The 27756-nt window shown below is 32.9% G+C and overlaps 3 protein-coding genes and 1 pseudogene across 6 annotated transcripts; 1 reads left to right on the forward strand and 3 right to left on the reverse strand.

Annotated features, from left to right (window-relative positions):
• Nucleotides 1-668: 668 nt before the first annotated feature.
• Nucleotides 669-5239, reverse strand: LOC21407431. 2 transcript variants are annotated; one of them, XR_002902310.1, is made up of 6 exons: nucleotides 5147-5239; nucleotides 3735-4696; nucleotides 3565-3638; nucleotides 3014-3158; nucleotides 1240-1752; nucleotides 671-1111 (listed from the first exon to the last, which is right to left on the reverse strand). XR_002902310.1 is itself a non-coding variant. In XM_024166320.1 (5 exons), exons 2-5 carry the CDS (start codon nucleotides 4617-4619, stop codon nucleotides 1327-1329), a joined length of 1530 nt encoding a protein of 509 aa, XP_024022088.1. In that variant the 5' UTR covers nucleotides 4620-4696; nucleotides 5147-5239; the 3' UTR covers nucleotides 669-1326. The 2 variants fall into 2 exon arrangements, 1 of the variants encoding a protein (XP_024022088.1); XM_024166320.1 differs by having other exon boundaries at nucleotides 669-1752.
• On the forward strand, nucleotides 5113-8115 carry LOC21407432 (annotated as a pseudogene).
• Nucleotides 8116-9266: 1151 nt separating this feature from the next.
• Nucleotides 9267-11787, reverse strand: LOC21407433. Its single transcript, XM_024166359.1, has 2 exons — nucleotides 10893-11787; nucleotides 9267-9655 (listed from the first exon to the last, which is right to left on the reverse strand). Exons 1-2 carry the CDS (start codon nucleotides 11713-11715, stop codon nucleotides 9603-9605), a joined length of 876 nt encoding a protein of 291 aa, XP_024022127.1. The 5' UTR covers nucleotides 11716-11787; the 3' UTR covers nucleotides 9267-9602.
• Nucleotides 11788-14707: 2920 nt separating this feature from the next.
• On the reverse strand, nucleotides 14708-19915 carry LOC21407434 (PTI1-like tyrosine-protein kinase 1). Of its 3 annotated transcripts, XM_024166369.1 has the most exons (9): nucleotides 19706-19915; nucleotides 19286-19310; nucleotides 18124-18301; nucleotides 17258-17514; nucleotides 17020-17146; nucleotides 16633-16906; nucleotides 15899-16031; nucleotides 15708-15794; nucleotides 14708-15187 (listed from the first exon to the last, which is right to left on the reverse strand). In XM_024166369.1, exons 3-9 carry the CDS (start codon nucleotides 18215-18217, stop codon nucleotides 15062-15064), a joined length of 1098 nt encoding a protein of 365 aa, XP_024022137.1. In that variant the 5' UTR covers nucleotides 18218-18301; nucleotides 19286-19310; nucleotides 19706-19915; the 3' UTR covers nucleotides 14708-15061. The 3 variants fall into 3 exon arrangements, with proteins under 3 accessions (XP_024022137.1, XP_024022138.1, XP_010097495.1); XM_024166370.1 differs by lacking the exon at nucleotides 19286-19310; XM_010099193.2 differs by lacking the exon at nucleotides 19706-19915 and having other exon boundaries at nucleotides 19286-19321.
• Nucleotides 19916-27756: the final 7841 nt, after the last annotated feature.

Genomic DNA, 27756 nt, shown 5'->3' on the forward strand with positions numbered 1-27756 from the left:
ATTTGTCAATTTTAGTATAGGATATTGAAATATCACTTTCACGTTCTTCCTCAATTTGAGTTTGTTCTGCACACACACCCATTGTTTAGGTTATATTTCTTAATTAAGCAACTGAACGACTTAGCAATCTTTTTTGAGTAAGGAAAAAAAAAAGAGAAAAATGAAAAAATGGGCACAAGCCAAATGTCATCATTATTTGATGCTCTGGGATTTCATTAGAAAAATTTAAGATTTAAATCCCCAACCCAAATATCAATCACTTAAAAAGCGCGTTTAGAACTCGTTCTAAAATGATTTTATTTTTTTATATGAAAATGAAACTGAAAACGGTTTCAATCTAAGACATAAATTATTTTTAAAAATGTGTTTGATAATTTTATCAAGAGATTATTTTCAGTATAAAAAACCTATTAATATCTCTCTTTCTCTCTCTCTCTGCTCGAGAGAGGAGAAACGAAAATAAAAAATGAAAATGACTAAAAATCATTTTTCATTTCTCATTTTACACTAAACTAGAAAATCATTTTCATTTTCATTTTTTTTATTGCGCCAAACATCGTTTTTAAAACGTTTTCATTTTTTCTTTCTCAAAAAACATGAACAACAAAAATGAGATAAATTCCAAACACGACCCTAATGCTGATAAAGTGGGTTAAATCATCAATATGGTCTAATACTTTGTATTAGAAATTACAGTACATATTAAGGATTTTAAACTATTCAACGTGTGAATGTTGTCAAAGATTGTATTTTTCGAAATTTGGATAATAAAGCATGGAGTGCTATTAAGACTAAAAGTACCCTTAGTGATTGTCAAGTCACTCTACATTCTTTAGTTGATAAAGAAATTTCAGTGAATCGACCAAAAGTCCATAGTGTTGGATGGTGGCACTTACTTCTTAAGAGCGTTTCTTGAAAGTCAGTCATTTTCTAGGGAATGTTTTTCCTGTCTTGAAAGCTGAAGGAAGTCAAGTATCTATCTAGTACTACGTGAGCCAGTCAACAGAATTTCTCACGATAAAGAGTTGCTCAAGGTCAGGGACTCGAGGTCAAATCAATCTTCAAAGGACTGAGAACTTCAACTACAGTCTCAATTGCAGCTACATCCTCCCTGAAACTTAAAAGAAAAGAATAAATTAACGAGTAAAGTGATTCACAAGTGTGAAGCACGAACGAATAGGAGGGAGAGATCTTAGCGTCCCGACCATTCCGAGATTAAGAATGGAGTAAAGAGACGACCTTATTATAAGACAACATCCACATCATTTACATAGCATTTCATCCTCCTACTTCTTGTCTTCCAACTCTTAGATTAACTTTCATGGATCATTTTCTTCTAGACATGCTTCTTGTGCAAACACCAACACTCCTGTCTTGTGCAGTTGGAATATATCTAGCCCAGGATTCCTCCTTAACCGACCGCTTTCTTTTGGGTTTTGAAGCCGACCGCTTTCTTTTGGGTTTTGAATCCATTGACACACCGGAACTCTCGGAAGTTTCGTTCCTCGACGTTCCGGGCATATCATTGTAGATGTTCTGAATGAGCAAATCATCATCAGAGTGTCCCAAAGTTGACAGCAAATAATCGCGTACCGCGCTCACAGGGAGATCATTCAAAGATGGCAACGAATTATTCTCGCTTTTTGCCAAAAGTATGTTGGACTTGGCAGCAGCACAAGTCCCTTTCGAGACATCTAGATCGGCATGCTCCTCCCAGTTATACGGAAAGCCATGAAGAAATTGAACGCATACCTATCATATTAGAGCATACAACCCAAACTTTTTAACTTGATACAATATATTTATAGATATACATATATTTTCAAGAGAGCTTCAAACAACAAAATCTATCCCTGAATTGTTGGCCTGAGCAATTAGTGTAAACATTTTCTAAACAATACCAACACTAATTTATGAATCCACTTCATGTGGGTAGCATAGGGATCCATATGCCACGAGGGCCGCCCCGGGGTTATTTGAGTTTTCCACTCCTATCCCTATAACCCTAGTAGGTTTTTTTTTTTTTAAAAAAAAAAAAAAGAAAAATGAAAGAAGGAAGAAGAAAACAATAAGCTGTAACAAAAACAACAATCGAAGATAAATCAAATAGGTCAATGTATCGAGAATTGAAGAACTGAATGGAGAATGGTTGTGAGGTGGATGGCATGTAGGCCTTGCGCATATTCGTTGAATTAGATAATTTTTCTTCAAAATCTTCTAACCAAAAAAAAAAAAAAAATGAAACAATTCTAGAATGAAATAAAAGAAAAGCAAACTAAAAAGGTTGCGCTTATTGCCTGAAACATGAAGTAAAGGTGCTAGACAATTCAACCTTTATCAAGGTTAATCTGCCATGCACGGGTGAAGAAAACAAACCCACTATTCTGACCCTCTAAATCTGTTGCTGAGTTATCAGTAAGGTTTAATCTGCCCACCTCTCCGGCGGATGGGCAAAGAAAGCAAACCCCTATTCTAGTTTTATCACTAACGGGATTAAAACCCCCCTTTATGGAAGACCAAGATTCTTGAGAGGCAAATGACTTAAAAACACAGCCCAACATAACTACTAGGCACTAGCCAATAATTGCATTTTTTTAATATTTATTAAAAAATGCCAATAACTGGGATTTTCCTATGTTTATTTCAAAAAGCCTGAAACAAAGTACAACTCCTTCAAACTCGCTCGTTTTATGTCAGACAAGAACCATTTGCAAGGCTTACATGCTCATCATGTGGTCGATTTGGTTGATTGAGATTTACAAGGAATCCCTAATACCAGAGCTTATCCTTATAAGCAGAGTTGAATTTCTATATTAAAGGAAGGATTAAAATGATCATGTGGTACAATAGGCAAGATCCATGTAAGGTGTGGTAGCATTGTTTCTCAAGCTAAACCTTCTTCCCCAAGTTGTTAGCTTTCAATAGCGCGATTCAGTTCTTAACCAGCATTCTGACCCGAAAGAGCATTTTATTAGGACGTTCAACAAATGGAAGAAAGAAAGAAATCCAATACCTCATATGGAAACCCATTCTGATGAGTCCGTGACATATTCAATGAACCATCGATTGAAATTGTCATGCCATCAGACGTCTCCAGAGTGGTGGCACAATGTCTCTTTAAAATTACTGGAGAGTTATATTCTCTTACTCCTAGACCCCTGTAATATGAAAACAGTCGGTGCTTTTTTAGTAATGAGAAAAAGAGATTCTCCAGATTTCTTTGATTATTGAGAATTTTCGTCTCTTTAAAAAAAAAAAAAAAAAAGTTTCAACTTGGAGATTGCAAAGATGCACACAAAAAGAAAACCAGATCAGATTTCTAGTCTCACAAAAAGAAAAAGTTTCCAATTCCCAACTTAACTATATTTCACTAAATTTTACGCCATAATTTTGACTTGAATTCTCACAAAACATGAAACAGTTCCCAATTCCCAACTGGGTTTTTCTTTTAATCATCTGGAATGAAGAAATTTAAAGAAGAAAAGAACTTCTCATTTGCATTTGAAAACTAAACAGAAGGCCGAAGTAGTAAATGACAAACTGGGAGAAATAAAAGAGTTCTACAATCTCCAAGCAAAGCCTCCAACAGCCAAGCCCTTGCCATTGACCTTTATCAGCCACCAATCTTTCAAAAACACCTACACAATAACAAATACATTCAATAACTTCCATTACTATATATACACACACATATACATACATACATATGGAAAGAGAAAGTTATGGGAATTTACAGTTTTTTCAGTGGCAGAGACAATGGCAGAAGGTTGCGAGGAAAAGGGGGTTTGGGGCTTTTGAGCAGATGATGTTGAAGCTGAACCCAAACATCTTTTGGCTGGAGTTAGAGAGGAAAACGGGTGTGGGGATATTTGATTTTGATTTTGTGCATCTGAACCCAAAGATCTTTTGGCTGAAGTTAGAGAGGATAATGGGTGTGGGGGATTTTGATTTTGATTTAGCTTTTGATCGTGGGCATCTGAACCCAAAGATCTTTTAGCTAAAGTTAGAGAGGAAAATGGGTGTGGGGAATTTTGATTTTGATTTAGCTTTTGATCGTGGGCATCTGAACCCAAAGATCTTTTAGCTGAAGTTAGAGAGGAAAATGGGTGTGGGGAAATTTGATTTTGATTTAGCTTTTGATCGTGGGCATCTGAACCCAAACCTCTTTTGGTTGAAGTTAGAGAGGAAAATGGGTGTCGGGGATTTTGATTTTGATTTAGCTTTTGATCGTGGGCATCTGAACCGAAACCTCTTTTGGCTGAAGTTAGAGAGGAAAATGGGTGTGGGGAAATTTGATTTTGATTTTGCTTTTGATCGTGGGCATCTGAACCCAAACCTCTTTTGGTTGAAGTTAGAGAGGAAAATGGGTGTGGGGAAATTTGATTTTGATTTTGCTTTTGATCGTGGGCATCTGAACCCAAACCTCTTTTGGTTGAAGTTAGAGAGGAAAATGGGTGTCGGGGATTTTGATTTTGATTTAGCTTTTGATCGTGGGCATCTGAACCCAAACCTCTTTTGGCTGAAGTTAGAGATGAGTGTGGACGATTTTGATTTTGCGCTTTTGATGTTGATCTTGTATATCGTCTGAAAACTTTCAAGTCTACTACTGTTTTGGCCATTTCACATAACAGCCAAAATGAATGCCAGAAATGCTGAGTCCCTTCTTTTTTGTTTTCTCACTCTATGAGGACTGCCACTACATAATAAAAAGAAAACAATTACATATATAAAAGTAGAGATCACATATATAAAGGGAAAGATTCAATTCAAAGTCATAAATACAAAAAAAAAAAAAAAAAAAAAAAAAAAAAGAGAGAGAGAGAGAAATTAAAAAAAAAACAAAAATTTTTTTTTTTTTTTTGTTGGTGTTGAACAGGAATCTATTGAAGAAAGAGGAACTGATGCGACAAAAAGGGGCCAGAGGTCACACTCACAATAATTAAACCCAGATTCCACCAAACTCAAATTCCTCATGAAAAAAAAAAACGAAAAAATTACAAATGACTTGGAAGTTTCTAGCACCCTGTATATATAAAAAATTTGCAATGATTTGAATTATCAATTAGATCTTGAAGAAACCCATAACAAAAATTTGATGATTTTCGAGTATCCATGGATAACAACGACGAGGGTCAAGAAACCAAACCAGTCGGCTCTACGCTGGCGACGTCAGCCACTCTTTCACCCTCTTTCGACGATTTGCAGGGTCCTTTTCCTTTTCTCTTTTCTTTCGGGAGTTTTTTTTTTTTTTTTTTGGTTCTTCATCATCTCGGGAAAAGAGAAAATGAGGCATTAAGGGCCTGTTTGTTTCTTCAAGTCAGTCCGTTAGTTTGATTTGATATTTTACAAAAATTTTAAAATATTAAAAATACAACAAAAATAACATAATAATTATTGGTAAAATCTCCGGTCTGATATTTGTATATTTTTTTAAAATATGTATATATTTTTTATAATGTGTATATTTTTTTAAATATATTTTATTTTTAAAAATATATACACATTTTTAAAAAAATATACACATTTTATATAAAAATGAACAAGTATCGCACTAATCTAATCTAAGCATCAAACTCGAGACAATTCTAATAATTATAATAAAATCATATTTTGTATTATATTTTACGGTAAGGTCTCTGGTCAGACACTTAGAAAGTACTTGATCAGTCAGACATTTATATTATTATGTATGAATTATGTATATTTACAGGTAAGTTGTATATATTTACATGGTACTTGTATAATTGTGCAATCATGTATATTCACATGTAAATCATACATATTTACATATAAATCATATATGTTAAATCATAAGAAACGACAATGTATATTAATCTCAAAACATGTATTTTTTATAACAATTAGTGAACACATAGCATGAAAATATGTATATTGACTGATTTGTTGTATTTCATGTTAAATATACACAACTTTACATGTAAATATATATAATTTATGTATAAATATACACAATTTATACATAATTATACAAGTGTCTGATTGATCAGTATTTTTTAAGTGCCTGACCAGAGACAATTCTTATATTTTATACTATATAATAATATAATCATTATTTTAATAATATAAAAATAATATAAAATTTTTCTATTCTTATAATATTTAAAAAATTTTGATAAATTTTAATTTTAATATTAAAATTTTACTATCTTATTTAGTTATCTGATTTAAATTTTTAATTATTATTCCTGGCTTTCCTATTTTGCCTTGAGACATCACTTTCTTCTTAACGTTGTCACTCAATAGCAGACTATATTCACTTCCTCCTCCATCTCCTTCTTCGCGCCTCTACCTGGATCTCCAATTTCAAACTTCGATTGTCCAAATTCCATCGTAATCTCTGATTTCGAATTATTGAAGGTATTTTCTCATCTCCTTTCATTTTTTTTTTCCAGTTTTCTTTCATCTTCTCGACATTACATGCTTATGACGAGCTATTTCTTCTAGAAACCGTAATGGAGCAATTGAAATTTTGCTAAATTTTTTTCCAAATGAGTTTTTTGAGGATTTAGAATTTAGAATTTAATGTTGTTTTGATTGTTCGATTATCAAATTCCCTATCTAATTGTAATGCCAGGCATTTTCGGATTTTGGTTGCAATTCTTTGGAATTTTGATTGTCATATCAAATTCGGAATTTTGTGTTTTGATTTGTAATTTTTGTTAATTTTGCATTTGTTCTAGTTTGTTAGAATTATTATTTGAGAATCTGTTGTGTTTTCTTTGTTTGAGAGTTGGTGAAGAGATGGGAAAACTATAATAAGGTCATGATGAGACGGCTTTCCTGCGCACTTCTTCAACTACCTCGACCGCTTCTACGTTGCGTTGAGTTTGCGCCCCACGTTGCATGAAGTTGGGGTAATCTGCTTTAGGGACATGGTTTACTTAGAGATGAAGGCAATGGTCGTTGATGTTATGATCGATATGATCGAGAAAGATCGCGAGGGAGATCAGGAAAATGTTGACAAAATATGGCTTATCTACTCAAGAATGTTGTGAATGTGCTTGTGGAAATGGAGACACGAGAATTGGAGAATTACAAGCAGGACTTTGAGGCAGTTATGGACACGATACAAGTAATTAGTACTCTTCTGGAGAAGAGAGAAAGAGAGAGTTTCTTGCTACTTGAATGCGAGTACCAAACAAAAGTTGCACGGTGACGAGAGTCCAACATGAGTTGTTGGTTGTTCACGCGACACAGTTGCTGGTAAAGGAGGATTCGGCATCTCGAGCTTTTGCCTCGCGATGATAAGATCGAGGATCTCTCAAGAGCGTTTAAGCTTTACCGTGAAGTACACGAATGACAGCTTGAACCGGTCGCGAAAATGTTGTGTTACTAATGGAAGGACACTGTTGGTTCAGTTAAATGCTGAAGATGGTGCCAGTATTAGTCTTGTGATGAAGATAATTGAGCTTCATGACACGTCCATGACATGATATGTAAATGGTTGTTCCGAGAAACATGCTTTTCTCCAAAAGTGTTGGTCAAGAACGCAAAAATTACATTTTGACAAAACGAAAGCAGCAATATGGCGTTCAGTTCACATAAAAAATGGAGGCAATGTTGACTGATATGATATCACACTGGCAAAGGAAAGTCAAAATGAATTCAAAAGGTGTCTTCAAGTTTGAGGCTAATTACGTCAACATATCACGCTCTTGTGCTTCTTTTGTTCAATGCTTTTGATGGGTTAAGCTATTCAAAAATAAGAGCGGAATTGAACATAGACGGTTAGGACTTGATCAGATTACTTCATTCTTTGTCTTGCTCCCAAGTACAAGATTCGTAGGAAGATACCAAACACGGCGACCGTCTAACTAAACAATGTTTTCGAGTTTAACGAGAAGTTCAACAACAGGATGAGGAGGATTAGGATTCCATTGCCAATGCAGGCGCTATAGATGCCGCGATAATGCGGATTATGAAGAGCAGGAAATTTTTGGGGTATCAGCAGCTGGTGATAGAGTGCGTTGGCTCTTAAGCCCCGTGTTTAAGCCTGATATTAAACTAATTAAGAAGAGGATTGAAGATCTAATCACACGTGAATATCTTGAGAGACAAATAGATTATCCAAACACGTTCATGTACATTGCTTAATTCAGATTGGGATTATCTAGGACTAGGATGTTCATTTTCTTTTCTTTTTTCTTTTTCACTATTTGTTATGCTCATTTTTTTGTCCTAATTTATGCTAAATTTGATAGTTGAACTTGCATCTATTTATTTATTTATTTGTTTTGGTTGTGGATGGATATATAGTAAGTCACGTGTTAATCGATATTTGAATTTTGGAACAATTTTTGGAATTTGACGAGCTCAAATGGAGTGATTTAATCTTTTTCTTTTCTTAAGGCAAAAGATTTTTTGTCATGGAAATTATATAATACACATATATATAGAATTCTGTATTTTTGTTTAATATTCTATTTTTCTCAAAATCCAACGCAATTGTAGGAAAATGTTATGCTGGGTCTGCATTTTTTTTGTCACGTATTATCTAAAGCCTCTTCTTGCTTTTATTATGTACATTATTTGCTCCTCTTCAAGGTTTCCACTTTTAGACGAGGGAATCCATTTTCGGAGTCGACAAAGTTCCAATGGCTGTGCGTTGGATACGACCTTCGCCTCTGGAAAGTTTCACTTTCAGTTGCCGCGGATCACTCAGATTCTGTTCCCGGCTCCTCTAACTCTATGACTAACGAAAGTTTTAACCCTCCTGCAGAAATTAATTCAAGTTGTTGAAAGAGAACTGGGAGACTAATCTTTACAAGTGCTGAAATTGAGAGAACAGTGGAGGTTTGTGCTTTCTATCAGAGTGTGTAGTGTGATGTTTACCAGAATTGGTTCGCTGAAAGTTGAGGTTTGCGGTTTGGTAGGAAATTTTCCGGACAAAATATAAGCAAATCAGTAGATGAAGGTTTGTCCGTCCTCAACTAAGTTTAGTCATGTATTATCTTATGAGAAGCGAATATCAATATAGTGAATCAGTAGTATAAATTCAGTTCGTAAGAGTATTAGAAGCTAAGACAGGCTTTACTTTTGGCTGCTTATGAGAAGTTCATGCTTATGGTGTCACCTGTTCTACGATGAAACTCGAGATGCCTAAGATATTCAAATCTATCTGCTGGAGGACCAGAATCAAAGTTTGGTCCTCCCTTCAAACAAAAATGCAGTTCCATCAATGGTAACAAGAATCCTTATCACTTACATCCTAACTTTCATTACTGAATATACTAAATCATGACTTCTGGACAAGATTTTACCAAAAATAGTCACATACAAGTACACTACACAGTAGTTGGGAAATTAAGCTGTGCTGAAAACCATCGCTTCATTATTGTTCGTTTACGAAAGAATGTCAAGCAAGTATGCTTTCTCTAAAGCCACAAAACAAATGAAAGAATTGCTATGAACAGTGCTACTATCTACGGTACTGGTGTAGAGAGCAAGGATTTCTAAGAACAATGACTACACTGCTACAGTCAACATCTACATGTGCTTCGATCACAGAGATAAAGAGATCTATCTCAACTTTGGTGTTGTTGGATATGAGCTCTTTTTCCGGATTGCTTCAGGGCATTTCTTCAATGCGCATAGACATTCACATGGTTCAATCTGCCCCTTGCGCCGAGAACACCTGTACAGAATATAGATTGAATACATCAAACTCACATTATAAGAGCTAACAAAGAGAAGATAGGCATGCCTAAATATATATATTCTTCATATATGTATAGTACATATATATTCAAAACACCAGCATCTTGTTTTTAAACTGACAAGAAAACAGATTCAATCTCTAAACTGGTAGCTGGATCGGATTCAGGCACCGAATTACCAGACAAAAGGCAATTTGATGGGGATGGGGATAAGCACCGATACAAATAGATGTCCAATTGAAAATTTAACCAAACACGTAACAATTGCTGTAGTAAAGTTGAAAAACAGTGAATATGATTGAAATTCAATTAAGGATCATTAAAGTTGAAGGAAACAACATAACACTTTCTTCTTACTTCTGTGAATGAAAATTTAGACCCCAGATGCAAAAGCAAGAATGACAACTTACTTTCAGTATTCAACTGAACAATACCAGCACACAAGGCACTCAAACAACAGAGAGTCATTGAGTTCTTTTTAATATAAGCTTTCCAACAACAACAACAACAACAAAAATGAAAAACTGATATTTGGACTTCCAAGCACGCCAAAAACCTCTTACAGTTAATTGATAACTATTAACAATACCACAGTACACCACAACCCAAAGAAAACTCCATCTCGACCTTTTTAGCAAATATCATGCTAACCCATCTTCGAAAAGAATCTTATTGTTATATCCTACATACTAAAGTATACAAAACACCCCTTCATCCTAATAGACCTCAACAGTCTGTATACCATCTAATGCAACTAAAAACAGAGTTTAGGGACTAATCACCCGAGAGAGAGAGAGAGAGAGAAGAACAGAAGTTTGACGACTAAATTGTCACAACCCCATAAAAAACACAAAACACCCATCAACGATATATATGTGTGTGTGTGTGTGTGTGTGTGTATATATATATATATATATATATATATATCTACACACGCATATATTTACAACAAAACACCCATCAACGATATATATGTGTGTGTGTGTGTGTGTGTGTGTATATATATATATATATATATATATATAAATATATCTGCACACGCATATATTTACAAACAGGATTAAGCAAGAATTCAATGAGTCATTTCAAAAACTCATTCAAAATCTTGCACCAAATCTCATAGGCATAAAAGAAATAACCCCAACAACATTGAAAAAGAAATGAATAAAGAAAGAAAGAAAGAAAGAGGGTAATAAGCAAATGCACAAGACTTACCGGAATCCGAAGAGGAATGATTCTTGTTTTCCTGGGCCTGAGGAAAGATGAATTGAATGTTGTTGTTCTGCTGCTTAGAGCTAAGGAGGAAATCATACTCCTTTCCGACAAGAGGACCGAGCCCAATGTGAACGTCCTTCCACATCCTCCTCTGCTCCACAATATTCACAAACCTCAGAGCCTCCATTACTTCCCTTGAGTACCTCATTTTCCCTTCCTCTTTCTTCTTCTTTTTCTCCGTCGTTGTCCCAGTTTTCCCTCCTCCATTCTCCTTTCTTCTCGTCATTGTCTCCCTCTTCGTCTTGTTCTTCTTATTCTTCTTATCCTCAGCCGTGTCTTCTTCTTTAGGATTCTTCTTGAATGCAAGTTTCGGCATCGAAATTGATCCGATCAACGCCGTTTCGTCGATCACTTGAATCTCCAAAGAACCATTTGATCCCAATTGAAGTTCTCTCTTTTTCCCGAATTCTTGCTTCTTGTCTGCTTCAGAAAACCCTAAAATCCCAATCGAACCTCCTCCGTTGAGTTTCGAAGATTCTTGATCTTCTTCTTTGGGGATGGAATCGGAAAAGGAGGTTTCTTTTCCATTCTTCTTCACAATCAGATCGGAAATGGAAATGGATTCGTCGCCAATTAGGACTTCGGAATTGGGAATCAGAGCAGCAGAATCGGAACCCTCCTTCGGAGAAGATTTGGTGGAAGAATCTTGTTGAACAATCAAATCTTGTTTGCGATCAGAGGAAACAATCTCCGGTGGAGATCGAGAATCTCCTTCTTCGATGAGGGAAGAGAGAGAATCGGAATGTTGCGTTTCACCAGCCATGGAACTTGGAAGAGAGAGAGAGAGAGAGAGCTTTGAGTTTCAGACTTTCAGTTTCGGAGAATAACGGATCTTTTTTTTTTTTTTCTGCTTTGAAAGGCTTTGGTCGAAATGATCACCCATTAAATAAACAAGGCTTTGGTGTTAGTCATTTCACTATTTTTTGGCATTAAAGTTTAATTTTGAGTATTTTAATTTAAGTTTATTTTAGTTTGATTTTGTTTTAATTGATTTTATTTTAGTGTGATTTTATTATATTTTATTTGGTTTAGTGTTAATTTTATTTTGTTCTTATTTAGTTTCCCTTCCAAAATAATTATTTTTCTCAATTGTGTGATTAAAATAGGTGAAAGGAGTTATTGGAAATTTGAAGCTCAAATGTGGTAAAAAGAAAAAAAATTTAGAATGAGCTCCAAGAATTGTCAACCTCACGAATAAGTAAAAGCCCCAAACTCCCCATCTCAGCCGTTCGATCAGCGCCCAGATGGATCCCAGCGCGCGCATGCACCACAACGCCCTGGAGAGCTGAGGGAAGAAGAAAAAAGTGAGGAAAAAAAAAGAATTTTTTTATTTTAGGTTTTACTTTTAGTTTTTATTTTAATTCTTAGCTTAGGTATTTAATTTTTGAAAACACCATTCAAGTTAGCATTTTGGAGATTCAAAAAGGAAGAAAAAGAAATTTGGGAGGGGAATTTTTGGAGACTGTAACACCTTCATTCGGTGATTTTTTTTTTTTTTTTCATTTTATTCTATTTGTTTTTGTAAACTCTAAGAATGCTTGGTTATTCATGTAGGCTAATTTTATTTTATTTTTTAATTATGGTTTGATTTTTGTTGACATGGGGTTTCAATTTAACTTCTTTATGTTGCTTTGATAACTCAAATTTCTTGTGTTTGCCTAACTATTTAGAAAGACAAATAAAGATAATTTAAGGAAAAATACTTAAAACATTACAAGATTCCAAAAGAAGGAAAGAAAAAGAAAAGACTAACAAGCGAGTATTAAAAGTACAAAATGTAGGAAAATCCATTTTGCCTTCCAGATAATATAAGTTGTATATAGATGCTCAATTATTGATTTATATAAAAATTAAGATTTGACAAGAATAGACAGACAAGCATTGCTTTATATATGTAAAATCTTTTGTGCCTCGATATAATACTCATTTTGCCTAAGTATAATAGTCAATAAAACGTATCCACCACCGTGTTACATATAACTTATTTCAGTATTACTATGTTACACTAATGACATGTTTACCTACGTATAATTAGAGTGGACATGATTCAGAGTTGATAGGATTCGGAGTGAGGAATCAGAGTCATAATAAATTATTTACTTAATAAGATTTGGAATCAGAGTCGTTTCAAATCTCATTCATGCGTTTACTTATACTCAAAATCAGAATGAACTGGTATAAATGTACTAATATACTCTTTAAGTCAATTTTATATTTTTAATTTAAAAAATAAATTGTGTACTTATTATATTAAAATTAATCATAAATAATATATTTACTATAATAATATGGTAATATAATAATAAATATAATTTTTACAATTATTTCAAATATAAAAATAAATTGTCAAAATTTAAATAAAATAAATAAAAATGAAAAATATTGTTAAAAAATTAATATATATTATTAATTTATTAAACAAAATAAAGTACATATTTTACTATATTAAAATTAACAATAATTAAGCTAATATTATAATATTAGGCAAATAAAATAGTAAATATAGGTTGTAATTATTATTTTTTAAATTTTATATTTATAAGTAAAATAGGGGTATGATAGTAATTTAATATTAATATTAAGAATGAGAATCTCAATCCCAAGGGAGGGCATGAGAGTGCCAATCCAATTCTTCAATCTCAAATTTGAGTAGGGTCGACTAATCCTACTCCCATTTCAAGATTAAAAAAAAGTAATTAAATATGAGATTAACTCTCATTCTTCAATCATAATAAGTAAACATGTTATAAAAATTATGAGCATATATGAAAATTATTATTACTCCCATTTCAAGATTAAAAAAAAGTAATTAAATATGAGATTAACTCTCATTCTTCAATTATAATAAGTAAACATGTTATAAAAATTATGAGCATATATGAAAATTATTATGCCAACAGTACCGTACGACCGCGAGACTTAAGATCATGCCTACGTGCATATACGTATTACAATTATTTTTATTGGTATTATTATTATTGAGAGAAGGAAACACATATTTGTGTGGGTGATATTGAAGTGTAAAAGTGATGAACAAAAACAAAAGCTGTGTTTGAAGTTATTTTTTTCACGCTTTTTGAGAAAGAAAAAATAAAAATAGGAGAGAAATGACATTTAATAGAATTAAAGACAAAAATAGAAGTGAAAATAATTTTTTAGTTTAGTGTAAAATGAGAGAAAAATAAAAAATGACTTTTAGTCGTTTTTTATTTTTTGTTTCCGTTCTCCTCTCTCGAGTAGAGAGAGAGATATTAATAATTTTTTTTATACTGAAAATAATCTCTTGATAAAATTACTAAACGTATTTTTAAAAATAATTTATGTCAAAAATTAAAAACGTTTTTATTTCAATTTTAATACAAAAAATAAAATTATTTCGAAACGAGTTCCAAACACACCTAAAAGTTCGCTCTCTCTTTATCCAACATGTCCCAATTGATTTCTGAGATGCAAGTTTTTATTCTCTGTAGGAAATGTAATTTCTGTCAACAGTTGTTGATTATACACGGCAAAGTGTACCGGATGGTGATTTTCATACGCTAAATTCATAAAAAGAACCGAGATAGAATCTATTACTTTTGAGTAAATTTATCAAAAAACAGTTCATGTGAAGAAACAAATTAAAATGCATCAAAAGTATGGAAATTCCTTGATACAACATACAACAGATAATGATCAAAAATATAAAAAATAAAAAATTCAATTAGGCTGTCCAGTAAATGTTCTGCCCCATTACAAATATGCAAAATCAACAGTGAAAAGAAACAATTTTTTTCATGAAAAATCATACACGTTTAGAGAACCAGAAATATAATTTTTTTTTTTAAAAAGGAAAGAAAAAACATTTTAAGTAAGAAATATCCCATCCTCATATTAGTCTTTTACACCCTTGGTTCACTATGAAACAGAACAACTTTAGCAATGCACATAAAATTGGCCAACCAACCCAAATACACTCCCAATCTCATTTTATGAAAATAAAAAATAAACAAATATATGCATATATAGCAACTTTCGTCTCAAAATCCTCGGGCGAACGAGACCAGAACATTCGAAGGATGAACAAATTTCAACTGACAACAGAATTGGCCAGCATTTGCTTATAACTCTTATAATGAAGAGTCCGGAGCAGGAGCTGGTGGTTTCAGAAGCGGTTGAAGTGCCTTCACAACAATGCTCATATTTGGCCGAAACTCGGCTTCATACTGAACGCACAAGGCGGCCACAGCTGCCAGCTGCATTGTTAAGGAGACTTGCATCAGGTGCTAAATTCTAACAGAAGTGTGAATATTTTGAATCCACAATAAATATATGCAGACATATATGCAAGACAATAGGGTTTTCAGTTCACGTGCCCTTCAAACATTTTAGCACTTTTATTCCTTTTTCTCTTTGCAATCTAGTACCTGAATTTCCAGGAGAATGGCAATAAACTCCAAAGGTTGATGATAGTTAAATTTTATGAAATTCTGGGACTAATTTGAAGGACTAAATTACCAAAAAAATAAGTTATCACACTTATCAAGAATGAAAGTGCCAAACTATGAGATGTTCAAATGGCACACATGCTAAAGTTCAAAATAAAGCTATCCATAATTTAACCCTCATTGACTATTGGAGCTAATTGCTACTATTTTTCTAAGCTCAAGGACTAATTTGCTAAGAAAAACTTTTAAGGACGAAGCGCCAAACCAGAAGAAATTTAAGAAGCACAAGAGTTAAAGATCCATAAATACAGAGTGAAGTGAGAGAGACCTTTGCAACTCCCTTTGGGGGATATTCTCCCTTCAGCTTTGGATCTACACACTGCTTAACCTTGTCTTCACTCAATCTTGGAGTAGCCTGCGGACACATACATATTTGATTATAAATCGTATTACTGCAATATTAACAGAAAGTCTGTTTGTAGATTACAAGAAACATATGAAAGCAGCAAATGGACTGACCCAAGTAACAAGACTCTGCTGTCCACGGGGCATGGTATGATCAACGGGTTTCCTTCCGGTCAAAAGCTCTAGAAGAACCACTCCGAAACTGTACACATCACTCTTCTGCGTCAGTTGTCCAGTCATTGCATACCTGCACAAAAGTTTTGCAACTCCATTCAATATGCTCTATTTCCAATAAAATAGAAAAAATTTGAACACCAACCGAATATAAAATCACCAGAAAATATTAATTCTTCACTAGTTTCAAGCGAAAGACAAGAGAAACGAGACGAAGTACAAGATTTCACCTCCCATCTACCAAGAAAGATTCTAAAAGTCCAAGAAAAGGAACGAGATTTCAATGCTCTGCATTATCGTTCTAAAGAATCTATGAACAGTTTTTCCGCAATAATAACTTTTACATTTCATCTCCACTAGTATTTACGTCGAAAGGAAATGATAACCAAGGTAACAAGTTTGGAAATGAACATCTTTTGTCACTAAGTTTAGGCTAATTACTGTCACTAAGTTTTGAACAACATTATCTGTCCATCATAAAATAGGAAAACAAGTCAACTAAATATTGCGGAGACTGCTATGTGAATCAAAAGCAGACCAAATAAGCAAGTTTGTAAACAGAAATCTGTCTTTCATAGATTTGAACCACAATTCAAACCTTTTCTTACTGTCACGGGCCATAATGTCTCAAATAAAGCAAATATAAACATGGAAAAAGAATTCAGAAACATTACTCTGGTGCATGATAACCAAAGGTTCCCAAAACTCGAGTAGAATGAAGACGGGCAGCCATGTCGGGGGCCTGATTCGAAAGATTAAAATCTGCTACCTTGGCTTTGAATTCTTCAAAGAGAAGTACATTGCTAGATCTGATATCTCTATGTATAATAGAAGGCTGAACCTTCTCATGCAAGTAGTCCAAACCTCTAGCAGCATCAACCGCAATCCTCACCCGCTGCATCCAGTCCAGAGTTGGACCTGGTTGTGCCCCTTGAACTCCCTTTCTACCTGTAATTGCAATTCATTTCAAATTCCTCTTAACTATTCCACACCTTGCAAACAACATTAAAGTCAAGAATTTCAATGTTAGTTTAGGCAAGATGAAGGTTGGCTGTTCTCACCATGCAGTATATCATGTAGAGATCCCATGGTGGCAAACTCATAGGCAAGCACACGGAGATTCCCTTCAACGCAATAACCAAGCAACTCGACAAGATTTTCATGCTTCAATCTAGAAACCATGGATACCTGTAATGAATTTCATTCATCATTATTGTTGGATGTACTATTGAAATTATGAGTAACAAAATGACAAAATTGTTTAAGGATAATTATAGTTCAGGAAATAATGTTGCATACCTGGGTCAAGAACTCGACATTTGTCTCAGGTTCAGATGAAACATCGAGCTTCTTTACGGCCACAGCTTTCCCATTGTTCAGGCTTGCGTAATACACTCTTCCATAGGAACCTTCACCGATTAATGCCTTGGATCCAAAATTGTCGGTCTTCTCTTTAAGCTCTTCTAGAGACAAAGCGGGAACTTCAATAGGAGGGGGTGCCGACTTTTGCACTTCAGGTTTGGCAGGAGCTGCGACCCTTGAACCATTTTTGTTTCCTAAACATGGACGATAAAGTAGACCAAATTAGTAGTTAGTAAAAGATGTCAGGAAAGCAAAAGATTGCAAAATAATTTATGAACAGTGGGGAAGAATAACACAATGCAAGCCTACCAAAATGGAGGAGGAGGAGGGGTAGGAAAAAAAAAAAAGAATCATAATCAAACTATTTAGTCTAAAATATATAACTAGTTAGTCTAAAAAATTTAGGTTTTTCTAGTTTTTATCTATCCTCAATTTTATTAGATGCGTCTTCAATATCACTAACAGCTAGAAGTTTCCTTCTTACAAACACTATACCTTACAGAAAATCTGCCCCATAAATTTGGTGTCGGACTTAATCTATAAATCATAAAATCTGCTTGTTCAGGACACAATTTAAGCCCCATAAATAAAAATTTCAGGTTTCAAATCGGAAGACCAAGATGGTTTTCAGAAAGATCTAAAATAGTTATAGGACAAATTGATCGGCACTGAAGCAGTTGTAAGCATGACATGACAACCATGCAAGTAAGGTCTTCAAAAAAGCCCAATGTTTAAACTAAACTATATCCCATAATTTCCTTTCACAAGTTTTTCTCATAATTAAACTCAAAGCATAGACATACCATCTGAATAGTTCCTCGGGCTCTTCAAATGTTCGTTTTCATTTGATGGATAAGACTCTTCCACTTGACAAGTGCAACAAAGCCACCTACGCATCCTGACTCTCTTTCTCAGATATAAATCGTCTTCCGCGTTCTTGTTTTCCAACCGTACAAAGTAACCGGGAGGTGGGGCATGTGCCTGCACAATGCCATAAAGGATATCATATTCAATACTGAAAAAAAAGGACCCTACAAAAGAAGCCCTAAAATCCATACTGCAAAAGACACCATATGATATATTTGATAAAAGTGCAGTTCAGACAAAGAAAACTAGATCAAAAAACAACTAATTAATCCCCATTAGCGTTATAGACATTATAGCAACCCAAAAGCACCATATGCAGTATGAAGCACCCATTAAACATCAAGCCAAATATCATCAACTCGCGAATAGGCACCATGACATATTCAACCGCCACAAAAATACAAACCTCAGGTCTAAGACAAAAATATCAATGTCCAAAAACAATAACAAAAAAGGAAAAAAAAAAGATGCAACCAAACAACATATTTGTTCTATGTTTATTCAATACAAGAATACTAAAGCATTTAGTGTAAAAAAAAAAAAAAAAAGTGATTCTAGCAGATATTGCAACATACTGTATACAATCCAAAATTCGCATAATAAACTAAAAATTCAAAGTAAAAACCACAAAATCCTCTCTAAGTAGTAAAATCCAGGAATTACAAAAAGCACTCCTTCTGATTAGCAATCCCTTTGAGATCCCTTTCCTCTAACACAATTGCCTCAACGTGAAAAAGAAAATAAAAATAACCCTAATTCTGAAATTAGACCAAATCTCATATCCTGGGTGGAATTTCTTCAACCTTATTTCACTAGAAGAATATTTAAATTTTTGTAAGTTTCTCAAGTTCGAAATTTGTTACGTTGTTGCAATATATCAGCCAAACAATGCCGAAATGACGTCCATCTCTTAAAGAACGAAATTGAGGGGAAAAGAATTCATAAATACACATTTAAAACCAGGGATTTTTCCTTATCTTTTGCTAACAAGTAGAATAAAGAAATCACATGTATATTGGAGAACAACAAAATTACAAATTTTAGACAAGAATTTATCAATTAAAAAATACAGAAAGAAATGGACCCGTAAATGCTTACCACTAAACCGCGCCGCTGATAATCTCTTCTTTCCATGAAGAAAAAGTAGAGGAAAAATATTCAAATATTCACAACAATGCCACACAAAAGAAAATCAACACCAAACCAAAACTAATTATCACAAAAAAAAAAAAAGAAAAGAAACCCAGAAATGAATTGATCATAGTTCTCCAAAACAAAAAAAAACAAAAAAATCAGAAAGTTCGAGAAATTAAAGAGAAAAAGAGAGAATTGCGAACAGCAAATGAAAAAAAAAAAAAAAAAAAAAAAAAAAAAAAAAAAAAGGAGAAGCAAATGGGATATAGAGAGAGAGGGAAGAGACTGAAAGGGTGAAATAGAAATTAGAAAGTGGTGTGAATTCTAAAATTAGGGATTTGGATGAAGCGAAACCCAAAATTAGGAAATGGAATTGGGAATTACCTGAGGGTGTGCTGGTGATGAATGTGCTGTGTCTCGCTTTTCCTTTTCTTTTTCTTTTTCTTTTGTTTTGTTTTTGTTTTGCTTTGTCTTGCTTTTCTGACGGTGAACAGAGAAAGACAGGTGGGATTTGGGGGTTGCTGGGTTGGGAAAGGAGTAGAGAGAGAGAGAGAGAGAGAGAGAATGACAGAGAAGCAACGCGGGGGACAAAAACAAAATGCCCTCTTTTAAATTTTTTTTTTTTTTTTTAGTACCTTCTCGAGTACATTAAATAGTTTATTTTTTAGATTAATTATAAAAATTCTTTATAACACTTTATTTTCTTATTTTTAAAACATAACATACTTTTTTTTTTGAATAATTTGTGAACGTTTAGTTCATGATTTCAGAATTATAATTCAGAACTATTCTCAATTTACGTATATTTTTTATGAGAAAAAATATTATAACGAACCACAAACTATAATTTAAATCATGACATGAATCCTTACTTCAAACGCTTATGTTAACAAAAGAACTCCATATGTTAAGTTCTTAATTGAAATTGACTTTTAATTTACTATTTTAAAGGTATTTTGATAAGTTTATTGTTTAAAATTTAATTTGAATCTGAACTAATTTAAATATTAAAAGAAAACATCATAAATTTGTTATTCTACAAAAAAAAGAATCAAAAATTTTTTAACTTATATTTAATCAATAATAGATATATCATAATTAAAAGTTTAAATTTAAATTTATTTTAAATTGCATGTCAATTTTTCTTAAAAAAAACCTAACGGATTAGACCTTTTTATTAACATTTTATTATTTAAGGTGAATTAATGTTACATTTTAAAAATTAGAGAATAAAGAATTATAAGAAGTATAATTTAAAAAGAGTTTTTGTAATTAATCTTAATTTTTTTTTTCTTTTAAGAAGATGCCAATTGCCGACCGTTACAATTCTTAATGAATAACGCGTGTGCGCGTTTTTTTTTTCTTTTTCTTTAATGGTTAGATATTTCAATTTTTTTAGTAGATATTTTCATTTCTTTTTTTTTAATCTTTTTTCAGAGACTTTTACAATAAAATTGTGTACTATATCCATACCAATAGAGAGGTTATATTATTTTTATTTGTACAATTTTTAATATTTTAAGGGATTAATTACAAAAATTTTCTAAATTATAATCTTTATAACATTTTACCTCCTAAATTTTAAAATGTAACATTCATTTTCACCAAATTATGATATCATAACAAATAACCTCCTTCTGTTAGGGTTTTTGATGGAAATTAAAATGTAATTGATTTTTGGTACATAATTTAGGGTTATTTTGGTCATTTAATCTTCTATAAAATCCATTTGTTTTATTTCAATAAAAAAGACCTGTTAACATAACTCAAATTTGGAATTTTGATGAAGAAGATGAATTGATTTTCTGTTTGCTTATATTAAATGTAAATTTGTTTTTTCAATTCATATTAGTGAAGCGTGTGCATAATAGTCAATATGCACCAAATATTTAGAAAGCACCACTGATTATATGCCATGGGTAATTTCGTCCAAAACCTTCACGGAAGGAGTTAGTTGTTATGATTTTATAATTTGAGGTGAGCGAATATTACGTTTTGACATTTAGAGAGTAAAATGTTAGAAGGGTCATAATTCAAGAGAAATTTTTATAATTAATTATATTTTAATGATGTCTAACCAATCACATTTCGTATAGAGTCAAACATTATGACTAAACTATATAGGGAAAATCATATGAGAAGTTATAGGGAAAATCATATGAGGTATACGAGAAATAGAATATAAACTATATGTGAAATATATATATATATATATATATATATATAACACTAATCCTATTCTAAAAGTCACTGATACATGAGAGGCACGTGATCTATTTCATATGGCCTAATTTTAGCGCATCAATATAGACAAGTCAGTTTTGAGATGTTTTAAACATAAGATTTTAACATTATAACATGTCAAATAATCATCTGATTTCTTCGAATTCGATATTGAGTGGGCAGTATGACTAGCATGCACAAAAACCAAAATCCAAAAATACATGGCAGTAAGTGACCGGTAAAGGTGCGTTTGGTAGATAGATTAAAAATTATGATTTTAGATCTTAGTTTAGAATTAATGTTTGTTTACAGTGATTTAGAATCATGATTCTGATTCATTCTGAATCAGTGTTTAGTTTAGATGATTTAGAATTATGATTCAGAATTTAATGTGATGTTTTAAACTAGTTCAAATTATGATTCTAAAACCACTCCCATTTTGATTTAAGATGATTAAAACTCTTAATTCTGAATTATAATTTTAAAATCATGAATCATAATTCTAATTCTAAAATTATGATTAGAATTGCTCTGATTTAAATCCTTATACCAAACGAATTCTTAACTTCATGACCAATTATAGGCAACTTTAAAATGAAGCTGACAAAACTTTTTTTTTTTTTTTTGGGTAAATTCTCCCTATGAAACCTCAATATAACTGTTCATTAAGGAGACCAAGAGAATAATAGAAAACACTACAAGCAAAGCTCATAATTTAAGCAAAAACCTTGCAATATAAGACAATAAAGCAACCCTTAGGAGCAACTCAAAATGATCATTAATCGAAGCACAAAGAAATCAGTGAAAAACTGCTTATCATCCTAAAAAGCCAGCTAAGCATCATTGACTTGGTCAGTCTTTACCTGACCAACTATCTAACACTACGCAATCCCATCAAACAGCGCTTTTTAGCTTTCATCAGAATTTGGGTCCAAACTGTTCGGCAGATTCCCACACGTTATGCACCCGTTCGTCACTTATCATTTATGTACGTGAGATTCTCATTTAATTAGAGGATTCGTTCTCTGATTCGAATTATAATTTATAGTTTATTACAGTATTTTTTTTTATAAAAAATACACTTAAATTAAAAATAATTCTAATCCATGAAATTTATTACAGTATTTTTTTTATAAAAAATACACTTAAATTAAAAATAATTCTAATCCATGAACAAAACGGACAAGTGTCTTGTTAAGCACTTATTTATATAAATTATTTCATATTGCATGTGAATTAAATGATGCTTAATTTGAGTTTGCAAATGGTAAGTTATAGCTATGGAGAATTTTAGAGCGGATGCAAGCTATGCGTGAATAGAAAAATGAGAAAAATGATTATAGAATGAAAGTGTTTAATTTTAAATAAAATTTTTAATTTTTTTTAATTTTTATTGTTTTTAAAACTTTAGTTTATGGTGGTTTTGATTTGAAGAATACTTTAGATTTTTTTTAAGTCATTCAAAGTAAAATATTTAAAACTTAACTATTTTCCACATTCTTTAAGAAATAAATGTTTAAAAGTTAAGACAATTGTGACGGCTCATAATGGGTCGTTACATATAATCTCTTATTATTAATTGACGTCGGAATGTTTTAAACACTCACAAATATAAAAATACAATTCACATGTAATATCAGTTGATACACAAAAATTATGATTGGACATGTTGTCCCTTGCATTATTTCTTTTTATAATTTTGCCCTTTTCTATTTCTTTCCCATCGACTGTCCCTAGGGGAGACAATGACCTCAATAGCAGCCCTTCCCAAGGTGAAAATAGGATTCCGAGGGCAAACCTCAAAAAGAAAAGAGACCAGTTACTCGGCAACCTCGCGTCCATTGATAGGCGGATGGACCAACTCCTGGCGCTGGTTGTTTTGTGTTTTAAGACGTAAACTAGAGGAATCAAACCAACGGTCAGCCATTTTGAAACTTAAGATATATGTCACTCAGTTGATTAAAATGTATTTTGATAGTCGTGAATCATCACCGATCATCTATGCTCTTCACTGGAGAATTCTAATAGAATATTTTTTATATTCTACAAGAATTTTTTTTTATTTTTTATAAATCAACAGATATGACATAATCAAGAAGTATTTTCCTTGAATCAACAAGTATGTTTGGATCCGACAGCTGAAGAGTATTATGGTAGAATGTTCTTTTGATATTCTACTAGAATATATTTTCTTGAATAAACAAAGATAATTGGATCTAGTAGTAGCATGCATTCTATCAGCTAGTAGTCCTTCCCCAAGTTGCTCCATCTACAGCGACAATCACAAAACTGTAACACATATTATTTGTAGGATTATCTAAATAGTGGACCATGTATTTAAAAGCGTCTATTATTTCATTTAATTACAAGAATAACATAAATGAGTCATGTAAAGACACATTTATCCTTACATATATGATGAAATAATTAGTACCAAAAATAATGTTAGAGGTACCAACTCTTATCCTTACATATATAATGTATTAACTGATATGTTATGAAATTATCAATGTTTTATTAGTAGCTTCAATATCTTATCATTAATTGATGTAAGCACTTGTAAATATTTTAAACACTTACCAATATAAAAATGATAACTAGCATGCCACATTAGTTGGTGCATGTTGGGGTCAAATTTCGTCACTCAATTTTAATCATACACGTGTCAATTCAAGTTGGCTAGACATATTTGATAATTTAATTATTTTGTGTAGGTGTAACAAGAGACACGTTCATGTGTATATATATGTGATATTGTTAATTAAGTATATGTTCCACAGTAATATATAATCTTACTATTTCAAAACTATATTTTTTGGTATAATGTTACTAGAACAATGACTTTAAAATAATATTTGTCATCAAAAAGTGTTTTTTTTAATTTTTTAATATATGTCTTTCTGCTACCAAATTAAATTTTAGGAGCAAAAAATATACTTTTAGCTACCAAAATAATATTTGGTAACAAAAAATATAATTTTTTGGTACCAAATTTTAGTAGCAGAAAATATAATTATGCTACCAAATTCATATTTTGGTGACAAAAAGAAGTTTTTTGCTACCAAAAAAACAAAAACATTTTTTTGATAACAAAAAACAAAATTTTTGTGAAAAAATCATTTTAACCTACCCTCCCTAAAAATTAAAAACACACCCACACATCAGTTTCATTAAAAATCAAAAACTCGTCGTCGCCCTTCTTCCCCTTCTTCAGAAACTCGTCACCATGTTTGCCATCTTCTTCAGAAATTCATCCGCCTTTCTTCCTCTCTCTCACTCCTTCTCCCTCTAGCCGCTGATTCTCGGCGTCATAGACTCCAATTCCCGCTTCCGCCGCCGTCGATTGTCGCTGTTGCCGCAGACGATTGTCGCTATCGCCGCTGCCGATTCTCGTCGTCGCTGCCTAGTTGTCGATAAACCCAAGACCTCTCCCCTCATCATCAACACCTCATCATTTCCGGTCAGTTCTATCTCTCTCTCTCTTTTCCTCTCTCATGGTGGAAAAGTTTTTATTTTTATTGCTGATTTCAACTTTTTTTTTTTTTAAGGAAAACGACTTTGAAATACGTTACGTAAATAGCATTTTAATTGTATCACTAGCAGACATTTAGATCAGGATCCCCAGTCTTTGAGATAATTATGATTGTTTTCTCTTGTAAGGACATTAAGAAAAGCCCTTGTTCTTTCTTGTCATAAATTAGCATGCAGCCGGTGGTAATACACAAACACAAACGCGAAAGAAGAGGAAGGAGAATGCTTGCAAGCTTAGCCTAATAGTAAATCCATATACATCTTAGGTCCCGTTCATTTAACCGATTCGAGTTTTGTTACAGTAAAAAATTTTAAAAAACAGTCACACACATCTCAATTCAAATTAAAAGCTCAAATCAGCAAACTAAACGCCAGTGTTCAAACATCCCCACCTCCAAGTTCAAGAAAAACAAAATAAAATAAAATAAGAAGGATAAGACATTACGAGAAATATTTTTTGATGCAGTAACCAAACAGAGCTGAGAGGGCAACAAAGATAACCCAGATATCGGCTTTAGGAATGCTAATTGAACTAATAACGGTCGCCTGAACAGAGAGAAAACAAAGAGAAGAAGAAAATTGACTCAGAAATGATTAATCACGTCAAAAAAAGGGACTATATGTTTAATACATTGATTTCCAACCCATAGAAAAAACTAACCAGCCCTACAGCCGGAGAAACATGAAATTTGACCCAGTCCATTGGAGTTAAACTAGGAATTTTCTTTTCTGGCTGTCAAAAAGGGAAAAAAGAAATATTGCATTACCAGTCAATAGTCGAATTTGAGCTCTGATAAGCAGTTGCATAGTAATTTAAATATCCTTAAGGCATTGACACAGGCATTTAGAGTAATTACAAACTCACAAGTACTATCTCCAAAATAAGAACAAGGGTAATTCTCCAAAGCTATATCATAGGACACTAGGGAAATTGAAGAAATACGTTAGAAATAAAGCTCGTCCAGAAGTTTCGATTGCAGAAGGTTTACTATTAGTGAGGCATTGATGTATTGTTCAATGTACATGCGTGACATTGAAACACGGTTTAATCACCTCGAACGTAATGCAGACAATATCGAAGCCCGACCATCCTCATCAATTTTAGTTTTTCATCAACGTGCGAGACTGTTTGGAAAAGCCAAAGTCTATTATGTTGACACAAGATGAACGTGAAAAAGTGCGTTGGTATATTCTAAACAATATAAAAAAGTTGCAGCCATATTTGGAGTAAGATGTTGATCCTTATGTGTACCTTATCATTTCCTTTTAGAATAACGAATTTCAACTGGTAATCATTGACAGCGAACATGTTTCATTATTGCGATCACAAGGCGTTGATCTTATTGATATTCAGCGCACCCAAATGTCATACTTTGCAAAGTGGTTTGGAAATAAGGTAAGACAACGCGTGCCTTTGTTTGAACTATGAATTTATGGTGAATGGAGTTCTTCTTAATATCTTATGTCAATATTGTTGCAAATTAGAGACAAATATGCAGAAGATGATACAACTATCTCTGATGACTTGTATGCTCTGGCAAACGAACCTAACATTTTTGTTCATTCATATCCTGGTTGTATGGTGAATGGAGTGCGATATCATACTAAAATGCGAGATGACAGGCATACCACACAGAATTCTGGTGTTTACGTTGAGGGAGATTGTGATGGGATAATAAGTGATTTCTTTGGTGTGATTGAGGAGATTTGGGAGGTGTCGTTTTTGTATTAGAATAAGGTGATCTTATTTAAGTGGTCATGGTTTGACACTGCCAATGGAAGGATGAAGAAAGAGTATAATTTCACCACCATTAAAACTGATTCATTATGCTTTGAGGATGAACCGTACGTATTGGCAGATCAAGTGAAAAAAGTCTATTACATTAATGATGAAAAGATAGGTGACACTTGGAAAGTAGTTCAAAAAGTCAATCACCGTCATATATGGGAGAATGTCTCAAAAACAATAACTGAGGCTTGTCAAGAGGATGATGAAGATAATGAGCCTTATCAAGAAGAGTTATCAAATGAGGTTGACATTTCATTTGACACCACAAATGTTAATGAAGCTCCCTTAAATCGTACGGACATTAGGCCACTAGAAATTGATGGTTTCACCATTGATATCCAATGACGAAATCGATGACGAAACAGAAGAGGAAATTGAAATGAAATTTAGTGGAGAACCCGATGATGAAATTGATGGTGACACCGAGAAAACTGATTACGTAACTAATTATAGTGACTAATTAGGTCAAATTATTTCAGTTTAACTTCAAAATGTGCATTTGTGATTGTTTGAAGTAGTTGTAAAACTGTGACAAGATTTGAATATACCATACCTCTAATCACTAACATCTATTTTTATTTTTATTGATTCAGGATATCAGTTATGTCTACTCAGAAGAGAAAGCTATCGTTTAGTTCTAGTTCAAAATCTAAATCCGCTCCATCTCCTCCGAATGTTAAGGCATCTCCCCGGACTCCTTCAGTGGCATCTATTTCGGTAGTTGAGTCATCTTTAGGCACATTAGGCTCATCCACATCTTCACGAGCAGATAATGAGCCATCTCATAATCCTCAACAATTTCATGAGGATCAACCTCCGGAGATTCTACGTATTGAAAATACACGTAAGATCATAATAATTATTTTCAATTGAGGTTCTTTTACACTATTCT

Source organism: Morus notabilis, unplaced genomic scaffold, assembly GCF_000414095.1.
Source record: "Morus notabilis unplaced genomic scaffold, ASM41409v2 Scaffold212, whole genome shotgun sequence".
Taxonomy (NCBI): Eukaryota; Viridiplantae; Streptophyta; class Magnoliopsida; order Rosales; family Moraceae; genus Morus; species Morus notabilis.

Bases quoted from the DNA above. Each gene is read 5' to 3' on its own strand.
- LOC21407431 (XM_024166320.1), bottom strand. From the start codon at position 4,619: ATGGCCAAAACAGTAGTAGACTTGAAAGTTTTCAGACGATATACAAGA. The intron at 3,639-3,734 runs GTAAATTCCCAT...GTTATTGTGTAG, and splicing joins TCTCTGCCACTGAAAAAACT to GTGTTTTTGAAAGATTGGTG. The intron at 1,753-3,013 runs GTATTGGATTTC...CTAATATGATAG, and splicing joins AGAATGGGTTTCCATATGAG to GTATGCGTTCAATTTCTTCA.
- LOC21407433 (XM_024166359.1), bottom strand. From the start codon at position 11,715: ATGGCTGGTGAAACGCAACATTCCGATTCTCTCTCTTCCCTCATCGAA. The intron at 9,656-10,892 runs GTAAGTCTTGTG...TATTCTGTACAG, and splicing joins TCATTCCTCTTCGGATTCCG to GTGTTCTCGGCGCAAGGGGC.
- LOC21407434 (XM_010099193.2), bottom strand. From the start codon at position 19,321: ATGGAAAGAAGAGATTATCAGCGGCGCGGTTTAGTG. The intron at 16,907-17,019 runs GTGAGAACAGCC...TTGCAATTACAG, and splicing joins TCTACATGATATACTGCATG to GTAGAAAGGGAGTTCAAGGG. The intron at 16,032-16,632 runs GTAATGTTTCTG...ACTTTTGTGCAG, and splicing joins TTTGGTTATCATGCACCAGA to GTATGCAATGACTGGACAAC.